General features: G+C 38.1%; 1 protein-coding gene across 9 annotated transcripts in view; it reads left to right on the top strand.

The window, feature by feature from the left end:
* The window catches only part of LOC143154719 (kinesin-like protein KIF13A), a 201,053-nt gene that overhangs the window by 23,465 nt on the left and 163,370 nt on the right, over positions 1–14,218 (top strand). For all 9 annotated transcript variants that reach the window (XM_076326670.1, XM_076326674.1, XM_076326668.1 and 6 more), the window contains exon 2: positions 9,127–9,214. In XM_076326670.1, coding sequence (XP_076182785.1) covers positions 9,127–9,214 — 88 coding nt within the window. The remainder of the gene's footprint in view (positions 1–9,126; positions 9,215–14,218) is intronic.

The following is a 14,218-nucleotide window of genomic DNA, read 5'->3' as shown; positions in this document are numbered from 1 at the left end:
TAGAAGACCTGCATACGACACTGCTTAGCAAAAAGGATTACCGGCAATATCGGTGACGCACTCGTTACTCGAAGTTTCCTGGGTATTACGTGGCAGATAAGGCGTTTACCGTCGTTTAGCATAGCCGATCGTCTCACCTTCGCTCGATTGGATCGCCGTGATCAAGGCAGCGTCACGTTCGTTCGCCAAGGCAATTAAAACAGTCCGTAGAGGACGATATCGTTTGCGCGTTGGCACGCTCGGATAAGTCGTCGTAACCTCGTCAATGAACATCGACGAAAACGTCAATGAACCAACGTCCAGCAGAATCCACGCCGATGCATTCACGAGAGGGGAACGCGCGACACGACCATTTGGCTCGGAGTTTAATTCAATTGCAATTAATGGGACCGGGGTAGGGGAGATTGGACGGAGGTGTATCTTCGGGGAATTTGTAACGAAAAAACCGCTACATCGATTCTATTCAAATTTATTGCGCGTATTCACCGACTGTTCAAGAACGATTACAAATTTTTATGCGTTGATTGGGTGGATGATTATTTTTTTGGAACATTTTTAAGGTTGCGGAGGAACTACTGTATTAGGTAGGATTGTTAGGCGGGAAAGTTTTGAGAAGTGTAATTTCATTGCGTTTTTAAATTTATCGTGGGTAGTTACTAATTGTGGAGAGAATGGTTTCTTTTTTTGGAAAATTGTCGGGGTTGAAGATACGTGACAAGAGAATATTTTATTTGGTTTTATTGTTTCGACGAAGTAGGATCTTGTTGCAAATATTCAATAATTTGTTATACATTTTTACCAATATCGAAGAAAGTTTACAAATTTTAATAGGATCGATAGTTCTTTTTATAATTGTTAAAGTTGTGGAGGAAATATTGAACTAGGTTTAATTTTTCTCTGGAAAATTTCAACGAATTAGATTTTGCAATGGCGTAGACTCTATATCTACCTACTAATTATCGATACAATGGTTCTTCTTTTAAAAATTGTTGAGGTTAAAGATAAGCGTCGCGAGAATATTTTACTTGATTTAATTTTTCCAAAGTACTAAAATCTTGCTACGAACGTTTAACAATTTCTCACACATTTTTACCACCTATCGAAAAAACTTTACAAATTTCAATAGAATCGATAGTTCCTTTCATACTTGTTAAACTAATGAAGGAAATATTGAACCTGGTTTAATTTTCCTCTGGAAAATTCCAACGAATTACAATTTTGCAATGGCGTAGACTATTACGTCTGTACCTACCTATTAATTATGGATTCAATGGTTTTTTTTTGGAAAATTGTCGAGGTTAAAAATACACGTCGAGAGAATATTTTACTTAGTTTCATTTTTCCAACGAACCAGAATCTTACTGCAAACGTTTAAAAATTTGTCACACATTTTTACCACCTATCGAAGAAAGTTTACATATCTCAATGGAATCGATAGTTCCTTTCATACTTGTGAAACTAATGAAGGAAATATTGAACCGGGTTTAATTTTTCTCTGGAAAATTCCAACGAATTAGATTTTGCAATGGCGTAGACTCCATACCTACCTACTAATTATGGATACAATAGTTCTTCTTTTAAAAATTGTCGAGGTTAAAGATAAGCGTAAAGAGACTATTTTACTTGTTTTCATTTTTCCAAAGAACTAGAATCTTACTGCAAATATTTAACAATTTGTCACACATTTTTACCATCTATCGAAGAAACTTTACAAATTTCAATAGAATCGATATTTCTTTTCCTACTTGTTAAACTTATAAAGGAAATATTGAACCGGGTTTAATTTTTCTCTAGAAAATTCCAACGAATTACGATTTTACAGTGGCGTAGACTATTACATCGACTACGTCTATACCTCCCTACTAATTATGTATATAAAAGTTTTTTTTTTTTTAAATATCAAGAATGTAATTCTGTGCTATATTAAAGATAAACGTCGCTAGAATATTTTACTTGATTTCATTTTTCCAAAGTACTAAAATCTTGCTACAAACGTTTAAAAATTTCTCACACATTTTTACCACCTATCGAAGAAAGTTTACACATTTCAATAGAGTCGATAGCTCTGTTCATACTTGTTAAAATTATGAAGGAAATATTGAACCGGGTTTAATTTTTCTCCGAAAAACTCCAACGAATTAGATTTTGCAATGGCGTAGACTCCATACCTACCTACTAATTATGGATACAATAGTTCTTCTTTTAAAAATTGTCGAGGTTAAAGATAAGCGTCAAGAGACTATTTTACTTGTTTTCATTTTTCCAAAGTACTAAAATCTTACTACAAATATTTAACAATTTGTCACATATTTCGACTATCGAAAAAACTTTACAAATTTCAATAGAATCGATATTTCCTTTCATACTTGTTAAACAAATAAAGGAAATATTGAACCGGGTTTAATTTTTCTCCGGAAAATTCCAACGAACTACGCATTCGCAGTGGCGTAGACTATCACGATTACTACGCCTATGTCTACGTATCTGTTTCTCCGGCTGGTAAAGTTGGCCAGAATTTTCGAAAGAGCCGTGCGCGAGCAGAAAACCGATCCTGCACCGTCGAGCGCATCGAGTCATGAATGAACACGCGTTACGAGTATCGATCCGATTGGCCGAGCAGGTTGCCGATGCGTTTGAATAAAGTTAAGGCGAGCGGTCGCTTAGTATGGATTTACCGCCTTATGCGATTACGTATGCACGCGGAGTTGAATGTTACGAGCGTTATGACTCGTGTCTGTCATAAGATCTCATGCATGGCTTCTTTGCATGGTTCTGTGCTCTTACGCCTTCTTGCTTCTTTTGTCTCGGTTTAAACGATCGCGTCGATTCATTCACTGTCCGTCATTCTCCCGTACCAGTTCCGTTTCTTCGCTCGCTACGAAAATAGAGATTTCCACTTTGCTGGTTTCCGCGTGTTGAACCGCGATTCGAATCATCGATACACCGAATAGAGTTCTCGGAACGTAGATTAGAGATTTCCAGTTTACTAGTTTCCTTGGGCTAATATGTAATCTCGATGGTCGATATGGAAAATAGAGATTTCCAATTTAACGGTTTCTCGTGCCTTGGCTCGATCGGTGGCTTCGAATCGTCCGTAACGCAAATAGAGATCTTGGATCGAAAATTAGAGGTTGCCAGTTTACTAGTTTCCTCGGGTTAATTTGCAATTTCGATCGTCGATATAGGAAATAAAGATCTCAAATATTCCATATAATAAATAGAGATCTTAGATCGAAAATTAGAGGTTACTATTTTATTACTTTTCTCGGGTTAATTTGCAATTTCGATCGTCGATATAGAAAATAAAGATCTGAAATATTCCATATAATAAATAGAGATTTTAGATCGAAAATTAGAGGTTTCCAGTTCACTATTTTTCTCGGGTTAATCTGCAATTTTGATCGTCGATATAGGAAATAAAGATCTCAAATATTCCATGTAATAAATAGAGATCTTAGATCGAAAATTAGAAGTTTTCAATTTATTAGTTTTCTCGGGTTATATTCCATATAATAAATAGAGATCTTAAATCGAAAATTAGAGGTTGCTATTTTATTAGTTTTCTCGGGTTAATTTGCAATTTCGATCGTCGATATAGTAAATAAAGATCTGAAATATTCCATATAATAAATAGAGATCTTAGATTGAAAATTAGAAGTTTTCAATTTATTAGTTTTCTCGGGTTATATTCCATATAATAAATAGAGATGTTAAATCGAAAATTAGAGATTACCATTTTATTACTTTTCTCGGGTTAATTTGTAATTTCGATCGTCGTTATAGAAACTAGAGATTTCCAATTGACTAGTTTCGATACAAATCGTCGATATAGAAAACCTTATCGATTCTATTTTTTCGCAAAGATTGTATCATCCATTCGATGATATCGATACTCGAAGACGACACGTACCTTTATCATTAATCGAATGACTGGACGGTGATAAGTTTTCTAATTTGTTTCCCTACGATTGCGATGACGAACAATTTCATCAGTCTCGGAGCTAAGAAACGAAGAATCTGCCGATAAATTTGAATTCACGGAACTCTCCTGTGTTCTCGTGATGTAGTCACCTGGAGTAACCGCACGAGTTACGCGAAGCAATTTTGAAACGGGTATCGGGTACTATGGTCGTCCAGCTGTGTTGCAAACTCTTCGGGAATTAGAGAAGCACGTGGACAATATACGATAGCTAACGAAGACTACTTTGGATAGTTTCGAAACAATGGGGATAGCTTAGAGTTGTATCTCTGCGCCAAAATTCTATTCCACGATTCGTGTTCGGTTTTAATCCTCCGTCTATGGTTAGACCACCGTCGAAATGTTCAAAATCCAAGCAACTCGTGTCGCAGGAATTAATTGCCTTGAAATTTCTAGGAGAAAGATTTGATCGGAGGGAGAAGTGTTCGAATAAAAAATTAGGAACTCAAATTGTATTTGAATTTGGTTTGAGAAATTTTGTGAGAGTTGATCATGGCAGATTACACAAATCTTCATTACTACTAAACGCTAGAATAGTTTATGGTTGTATCTCTGCTCTAAAATTTGTATTTCATGACTCAGTTTCGGTTTCAATCCTCCATCAACGTCTGGACCACTAATGAGAAGTGTTTGGATAAAAAATTAGGAACTCAAATTGTATTTGAATTCGGTTTGAGGAATTTTGTGAGAGTTGATCATGGCAGAGTACACAAATGGTCACTGCTACTAAACACTAGAATAGTTTATGGTTGTATCTCTGCTCTAAAATTTGTATTCCACGACTCATCCTCAGTTTCAATCCTCCATCAACGTCTGGACGACTAATGAGAAGTGTTTGGATAAAAAATTAGGAACTCAAATTGTATTTGAATTCTGTTTGAGGAAATTTTGAAGAATTGATCATGGCAGAGTACACGAATTTTCACTTCTACTAAACGAATTCTATTTGAATTCGATTTAAGAAATTTTTGGAAGAGTCGATCATAGCAAACTACACAAATCTTCACTACTACTAAACGCTAGAACAATTCATGGTTGCATCTCTGTTCTAAAATTTGTATTTCACGACTCATCCTCGGTTTCAATCCTCCATCAACGTCCGGACCATCAGCGAGAAGTTTCCAATCCTAACGCGCTAGATTGCGAGTGAGCGTGATTCCACGAGGAGAGATTTTATCGGCGAGGAAAGTGTATAAGTAAAAAACTAGGAAGTCGAGTTTTAGCGGGTTTCGGTTCGAGAAATGGGAGAAGCGGTGAGCGCATGACTTGGTATAAAAGTCACCGGTTGGAAATTGCTGGATTCTCTCGGTGACTGGGATTCGAGGTTCACCACGGTAGCCGATTTTCCGTTGGAAAAGTTTCTAATAAACTCGGGTGGCTTTCCCCGCCCCGTTGCTTGCGTCTCGCGGATCGATCGGATCGACCCCGTCACGCGGGGCTTGGGTGGGTTTGTTTGAATAACTCGAGTGCGAATGTTTGCTCGCAAACTGTTGTTGCGCGATACGATTACGTGTTGCCGTAGATGTAACGAGCATTACGACGCGCGACAGCCCCCGAGGTATATTACAACGCGTACGGCTTCCCCTCTTTCTTATTCGCTTCTCCTGTCCGAGCTCGGTACCTTTTATTAACCCCACGATGACCACCGAACCGCAATTGCCGCTGGTCGTGAACGTTTCTTACTCTCTCGTCCGTGAAAAGCAAACGCGGAGACCTGGTTTCCACAACGTTTCGCATTTGTCCACGGTGAGGTTCGCGGTTGCTCGATACGAGGCTGTCGCTAAATCGGAGAGCGCGTCTGTCGGATAACCGAGAGAGTTCCTGGTAAGTGAAACAATTTTTGCCCGGTTAGCTGAACGAATAATCTAGTTCGGTTATTTGTCTCTGATAACTAAAAGAATTTTACTCGACGGTATAACCGAGAGAAATTTCACTCACGATAACTGAAACAGTGTTTCCCCGGATAAGTGAAACAATTTTACTTCGGTTAGCTGAATGAATTTTGTTCCCGGTAACTGAAAGAATTTTACTCGACGGTAGACAAATTTCACTCCCGATAATTGAAATAATGTTTCCCCGGATAAGTGAAACAATCTTAACCCGGTTAGCTGAATGAATTTTGTCCCTGGTAACTAAAAGAATTTTACTCGACGGTATAACCGAAGGAATTTCACTCCCGATAACCGAAACAATGTCTCCCCGCATAAGTGAAGCAATCTTACTCCGGTTAGCTGAACAAACTTTTCCCTGGTAACTAAAAGAATTTTACTCGACGGTATAACCGAAGGAATTTCACTCCCGATAACCGAAACAATGTATCCCCGGATAAGTGAAACAATTTTACCCCGGCTAACCGAAAGAATTTGTCCCCGATAACTAAAATAATTTTTCGCCCGATAACCGAAGGAATTTTTACGCCTGATAATTGAAATCATTTTACCCCAGTTAACTAAAGAAATTTGACTTCTGATAAATGAAACAATTCTACTTCTGATAACTGGAACAATCTTACTTCTGATAAGTGAAGCAATTTTACTTCTGATAAGTGAAACAATTTTACCGCGATTAATTAAAAAAATTTGACTTCTGATAAATGAAACAATTTTACTTGTAACCTTCTGAGGACGGACCTCGTGAAAGCCGAAGCCGGGTCATTTCTGACCCATGACAAAATCACACACAGATTTCAAAGTGTAAATTTTTCCTTGCATTCTATGAATAGGTTTATTATAGAGAAAAAATATAGGTTAATTTTCATTTGTTATAAAAAAATAGGTTTATCATAGAGAAAAGAAAAACCAGCGTATTTAGAAATTAAATATTTATTTTCTGTACAATTTCCACACAAAATTCTATTCTCTAGAATACAATGATTATCACAAACGTGTCGTTGACCCCCTTTAAACGCGTTACTTGTTATCGTTTTCCATACAAGTGTAACATCTTCCTGTTTACACAGCTGTCGTTTGGTAATTCCAAACCTACGGAAAGACACTTGAAATACTTCGACTGCTCAGTCGAATGTCTTAATAATCGAAACAATCGTCCCGCTCGCAGCTGAAACGATTTCACTCCCGATGATCGAAACACGAAAAGAACGCGAACCGAGGGAAACATAAATTTTTACGCTTCTCTTCCGCCTCTAGTTATCCGCGAAAGCGTTCGACAACCGATCAACAATATCGTCGACGAAGTTAATTTTCATACCGGATTAAAATACAATTTTTTCCTTAACCATCGATTCTCTTCGAAATTCCCATGGTACCCGTTTACAATTTTATCACCGAGGGCGTTGCTACGTTTTCCAAGCAATCTCGCGTGAATCTTCTCTCGATTGAAAATTCATCCAGCGTGGTAACTCGTTGCTCGTATAACGTCGTGCCACTGTTCGGTATGCTCGGGACTTATAATTAAATAAATCCCCCCGGGTGTGCAACGTGTATACGGTTGTATACAGGCAACGTCAACAAGAACGCGTTGTCCAACGCTGCCGGGTCTGGTGACGTTATTGCGTAGGTGGTCGATCCTCTTGCATAAAGGTGAAATAATTAATTTAACGCCGCCGTGGGTCCCGCGTGATTAATGCGCGCGTATGTTCGTGACTTTGGAGGAACGTTTCACGTAAGAGGAACGAAAACAAATTTTATTCCCGATCGTTTCGATCTCTTTTCAACCGTACGGATCGCTTCTGTTCCGATTGTCGTGCGCGGGATCGATGTCGTGGTCGTCCATGTTCGAACTCGTAATACTTATTTAAAGAGGCCGGTAGATCTGACGCAAAACGATCCCGTCTACGTTCTACGTGTTCCATTATGCACGAGATCACGATTTTATTACGTACGTGGACGGTAACCATGTCGAATATCGGAAGAAAGAAGGACACGTTAGGTCGGTGATCCGGTCAGCTGGTTTACCTAGTTGATTGGAGCAGTCTGGTCAAACGACACAGATCTGGCTTTCGATTGTACCGCGCAGATTCGATCGAACGATTCTTATTCCCCGTGGTACCAGACCGTGCAGAAAGTGCAATCGTTCTTCCGTTTTTACGTTCGATCGACGCTTGTTTCAACGGAGTAACTAACGAAGACTTAACCTCGATAGGAAAAGTAAAATATTTAGCGAAGGTAGGTAAAGACGACGGTCGATGTTCAATTGCAGGAACAAAGTGTGTTTATGGCGAGGTAGGTAACGAATAGAGGCACGGATTGCGACCGAAGAGGATGTCTACGATTTGGACGTAGATTCTACGAGATATTCGAGATTGCGACAGAGTAGAAGCTGTTGGGTTGTTTAAAACGAAAGTCATTTCGTTTTTTTTTTGTGAAAATGAAATACGATTCTTTTAGAGTGTATAAACATTTTATTAAGTTATATATTGTTCATTTTGGAAAACGTAATTACTTTCGGAACAACCTAATATTAATTTAAGGAAGGATATCTTTGAAGGCAAGAACGATGGTTGTTAATTGGCTGAGAGAAATAGAAAGATTGCAAAAGAAAAGTAGAATAGTTTTAATCGATATTGATAGTTAATAAATACTGTCAAGTTTAAATAGATTTGAGACATAGATAGATAGTTAATAAATATTGTCAAGTTTAAATAGATTTGAGGCATACATAGATAGTTAATAAATACTGTCAAGTTTAAATAGATTTAAGACATACATAGATAGCTACCAAAAACTGTTAAATTTAAATATTGGCTTGTTCTGCAAGTAATTTCGTTTTCCAAAATGGCGAATACATAATTTAATGAAATATTTATACACTCCAAACAAATCGTGTTTCATTTTCACCAAAAAAAAAAAATAACAAAATAACTTTCCCAATAACTCAATAGATATAAGGCAGAGAATATTTTCTATTTTACTCATTTCCACGCGTACGCATTTTGCATATAATTTCGAGATCAGAACCAAATAATGCAACAACGAGCGAGTTTAAAGATGCACTCGTACACCGAGCGAAACGGGGGAGGACCGGTATCGGGGTCCACACCCACGGTTTCCTTTGGTCCTCGGTCGCGCATGCGCGAACGTTTCGAAAACGAAATTTCCTCGCCGCGTTTCACCGTGCACCGTCGATACACGGATAAATCTAATCCCGGAGCATTTTTCAACACTGACCAACGTGATTTATTATTTCAGAGCTGGAGCTCGGTACACAATGCGTCGTCGAAATGACCGGACAGCAAACCATCTTGCAGCATCCCACCACCATGGACAAAATCGAACGGTGAGTGATGGTCTGGCGTGCTTTCACGGTACACTCGTTTTGACACCTAATGCCGATAGATTTATGCCCGTTAATCCTCCGCGAACCACCTCCAACCGTTTCGACAGTATCGATAATAGCCTATAACAAATGTACCGGGTTTGTGTTGCGCGCTAGTGCCACGTATTCGTGTTCGGTACTATTTTCCCGAACATTTATATTTTCCAAGGTAAATTACGCGCACGGGTAAGGGTCACATTCTCGATGGGATCGTTTGTCGAGTCTCGGAAGCGAAAACGACGACGCAACAGTGAAGATTTGTACAATCGTCGGAGATTGGAACGCAAGGGTAACTTTTATCGTTCAAACGCGACGAGAGATCTATTTCTTCCGAGTGGAACCACCTGGTAGCGAATACCGGGATATGGATTATTTTTTGTCACGATCAGGACAATCGATCGTGACAGAACACGATTTGTTTATTATATGATCTATAACGATCGATTGGATCGATCAGGTTACAGGCATTAGAGTATTCTGGATTCGCGAGCACCACGGCGCATAATTTCACGTACAAGCCGGAGATTGAAGTCTAGAGTCGCCCGTACACGTCCTCGATGATTCGAATTCCGCGAGAGGTCTAGTTATCCCGAGTACTCCCAATTGAAGTGGATACTAGGGGGTGGATATTATGGTTCGCGATCTTTGGCGAATGCGTTCGCAAGCGAGTCTCGGTAGCCGTGAACAGTATCCTCCTCGGATCCAGGTTCTTGCTTTTGGTTATTTGCACATTTTATAAAGAAGAGTGAATTAATATAATTGTACTTGTCGAGGCATTCCAATTTTTAGAACTATGTTACTTTTCTAGTAAATTTAAATTAGAAACTATGTAAACAGAATTGGGATATAGTATAAAATGTAATTTCTTGAAAAATATAGGCTTTGAAGTACATTGTACAATATAGGTCCTCAGTATCTGGACTTGCACTTACTCTTAGTTACTTGCACATTTGATAAAAAAATTAAAGAAATATAACTGTACTAGTTGAAGCATTCAAATTTCTAGAACTGCATTTTTCTAGTAAATTTAATTCAGAAACCATAAAATGTATTTTCTTGAAAAATATAGATTTTGAAGTATATTGTACAATATAGGTCCTTAGTTCCTAGGCTTGCACTTACTCTTAGTTACTTTCATATTTTATAAAAAAATTAAATAAATATAACTGTACTAGTCGAGACATTCAAATTTCTAGAACTGCATTATTCTTCTAGTAAATTTAATTCAGAAACCATAAAATGTATTTTCTTGAAAAATATAGGTTTTGAAGTACATTGTACAATATAGGTCCTCAGTATCTGGACTTGCACTTACTCTTACTTACTTCCACATTTGACAAAAAAATCAATATAAAACAATACCAGTCGAGGCATTCAAATTTCTAGAACAAAATTCTCGAAAAATATAAGCTTTCGAATATATATTCTACACTGTAGGCCAACACCCGGAAACTTTTCACTGACAATTAAAATAAAAAATAAAACTCCCCTGCGATATTCAAAGACGGCGCTGCTCGTGCGCGAAACTCGCGTTTGGAAAAAAAAAGAAAACGATACACTCACGGTGTGAAGTACCAATATATCGCGCGCCCAAAGTGTATCGAGCGATAAGGAAGTAAATTGAAAGTCTTCGGTGAGAAAAAAATATTTAATCTAATCGTCGATCCGCTCGCACTCGAGATACAACGTCGTCGTCCATCGTCGTTCCTCTCGCGTAATTCGAAAGCGAAGCGGGGAGAGCACGATGGTGGCGAACCAGAGTTAATTTCCGCGGCTCTCGGGAGTGGTGCACCGCGATGCACCGCGATGCACCGCGATGCACATCCTCGTTAACAGGCTTTTTAAGTTCAAGGATAAAACTCGCCCGCTACTCGTGCCGTTATTACGGATTTACTGCCGACGATTTACGCGTCGACGTAGATAACGCGGGGGTGGTACACGGGGGGTGGGGTGCGGGGCCGTATCAGCACCGTACGCCAGATAATTAAACCACACACCGTCTTATCACCGCGATAGATAACACGTCCGCAATGCTCGAACATCCGCGATACGAGCCTCGATGTTCTCATCCCGGTTCCGTTTTCGTTGCCGCGATATTACGGTACTCGGTGCCGCGATAACTCATCACGAGCGTTTAACGCCGTGTTTCAAAGACGATGCGAATTAACGACGGAGCGCGTGGATTCGCGATTCCATTAGCAACCCCTTCACTTGGGTTTCGTTTCGGAGGAAACTGTGAACGTTCAATTTTATCGCACTTATTGCGAAACAGATGAAACATTTTGTTTGCACTCGTTAGCTTAAAAATTGTGAATCTGTTTTTAAATGTAATAGACGATTCAAGGAGGAAGCTAATTAATAGCAGAACGTGGATTCGCGATTCCGTTAGCAACCCCTTGCGTTTCGTTTCGAAGGAAACTGTGAACGTTCAATTTTATCGCACTTATTGCGAAACAGATGAAACATTTTGTTTGCACTCGTTAGCTTAAAAATTGTGAATCTGTTTTTAAATGTAATAGACGATTCAAGGAGGAAGCTAATTAATAGCAGAACGTGGATTCGCGATTCCGTTAGCAACCCCTTGCGTTTCGTTTCGAAGGAAACTGTGAACGTTCAATTTTATCGCAATGGTGACTGTAGGTACACTTATTATGAAATAAATAATATATTTTGTTTGTATTTGTGGACGTATTTATTCTTAAATAAGATAAAGACGTTTCAAGGAGGAAGATAATTAATAACAGCGCGTGGATTCGCGATTCTGTTAGCAACCCCTTGCGTTTCGTTTCGAAGGAAACTGTGAACGTTCAATTTTATCGCACTTATTGCGAAACAAATGAAACATTTTGTTTGCATTCGTTAGCGTAAAAATTGTAAATCTGTTTTTAAATATAGTAGACGTTTCAAGGAGGAAGATAATTAATAACAGAACGTGGATTCGCGATTCTATTAGCAACCCCTTGCGTTTCGTTTCGAAGCAAACTGTGACCGTACAATTTTATCACAATGGTGACTGTAGATGCACTTATTATGAAACAAATAAAATATTTTGTTTGTATTTGTGGACGTATGTATTCTTGAATAAGATAAAGACGTTTCAAGGAGGAATCTAATTAATAACAGAGCGCGTGGATTTGCAATTTCATTAACAACCCCTTGCCTTACGATTCCATTAGCAACCCCTTGCCTTGCGTTTCGTTTCGAAGCAAACTGTGATCGTTCAATTTTATCGCAATGGCGACTCTACATGCACTTATTGCGAAACATTTTGTTTGCATTCGTTAAAACTCACGAATCTATTTTTAACTATAACGAAGACGATCTAAAGAGGAAATTAATTAAAACGAACCGTGCTCATTTGCAATTCCATTGACAACCCCTTGCTTTATGTATTTATTCTAAAGCAATCTGTGCCTACTTTGGCGCAAAACTTTCGATTTACAAAGAAGATTGCAGAAATATAAAAACGCTTCTTTTATACGTAACTCTCACATCGTACGCATCGCACCAAGCATGAACAAAAGGGGAGAAAGGCACGATGCACACGCACTGTTATAATAGAGCCATTACAGTCTTAGCCAACTTAACCTGAAAAACTTGATCGCTGACTTGCACTTATCCTTGCCCTAGCTTATACCAGTTACGATAAAATAAAATTCATTTACTTGTCAACGGTATTAATTTTATTCACGAATATATGAAAACTAGTTTGCTTTTTGTACAGTAGATTTACAAAGTAACTGTGTAATTTAAAAAAAAGAATGAGAATTATACTCGTCGAACGATAATATTGTTTGGGGTTAGATTAGGTCTATCCTTGCCTTAGCTTATGCCAGTTACGATAAAATAAAACTTATTTACTTGTCAACAGTATTAATTTTATTCACGAATATATGAAAATTAGTTTGCTTTTTGTACAGTAGATTTACAAAGTAACGGTATAATTTAAAAAACAAAGGATAAGAATTATACTCGTCGAACGATAATCTAATTTGGGATTAGGTTAGGTTAGGTTACTCGAAATTAAGTTCGACGCAAAGAATTCGTGCGGAATTGTCATTTCCACTCAAGGGGTTAATTTCATACCCCCTGCGCGAGGGGGGTGGGGGTAAAACGATAATGGTCGACCGTGGGCGATTATTTCCTCGCGTTCAGAAATACCCGCTTTCAAGTTATTATTTTTCTTAACCCGGTAATTCAACCCCGGGGAGTTGTCGCGCTTGTCTCGAGGTGGAAAATCTTTTTATAAACAATTTTAGTGACTGTTCGAGGCACGCTCGTTGAATCTGTACAACGATACAACGTGACCGAAAATAAACAGGTAGAGTAATTGGATATTTAATCGCGAGTTGGGATATTTTCCAACCGGACTCGAATCGTTGTGAAACGTTAGACTTAGAAACAGATTTGGATGCGTTTTACAGTAATACAGTAACTTTGATTTAACTTTTTGGGAAACAGTAGGTTAGAAAATATTTTACTGTAAATACGAGAGTGCTAAAAAATCGATACATTTTTTAACTTTTCAATTCTGAAGAATTGAACCAGAGTTACGAACCATTCGATTCAAAGATACCGAGTAAGTTTCTAAACCTAATAACCAAAATGTAGTTTTAGAAAATATTCCACGATGCGTAACAAGCTATTGAAAAAAATCGAGACCATTTTTTCACCCACTAACCTTGAAGAATCGAATCAAATTCAATATAAAGACCTAGAATAAATTTCTAAACTTAATATCCAAAACAAAGTTTCAAAAAATATTCTACGGTGCGTAACAAGCTATTGAAAAAAATCGAGACCTTTTTTTCACCCACTAACCTTGAAGAATCGAACCAAATTCAATGTAAAGACCTAGACTAAATTTCTAAACCTAATATTCAAAACAAAGTTTCAAAAAATATTCCACGGTGCGTATCAAGGTATTGAAGCAAATCGAGACCTTTTTTTCACCCACTAACCTTG

This window comes from Ptiloglossa arizonensis, chromosome 1 (assembly GCF_051014685.1).
Source record: "Ptiloglossa arizonensis isolate GNS036 chromosome 1, iyPtiAriz1_principal, whole genome shotgun sequence".
Lineage (NCBI taxonomy): Eukaryota > Metazoa > Arthropoda > Insecta > Hymenoptera > Colletidae > Ptiloglossa > Ptiloglossa arizonensis.
Note: the sequence above shows the minus strand (reverse complement) of the source record. Positions and strands in the feature narration are given on the sequence as shown.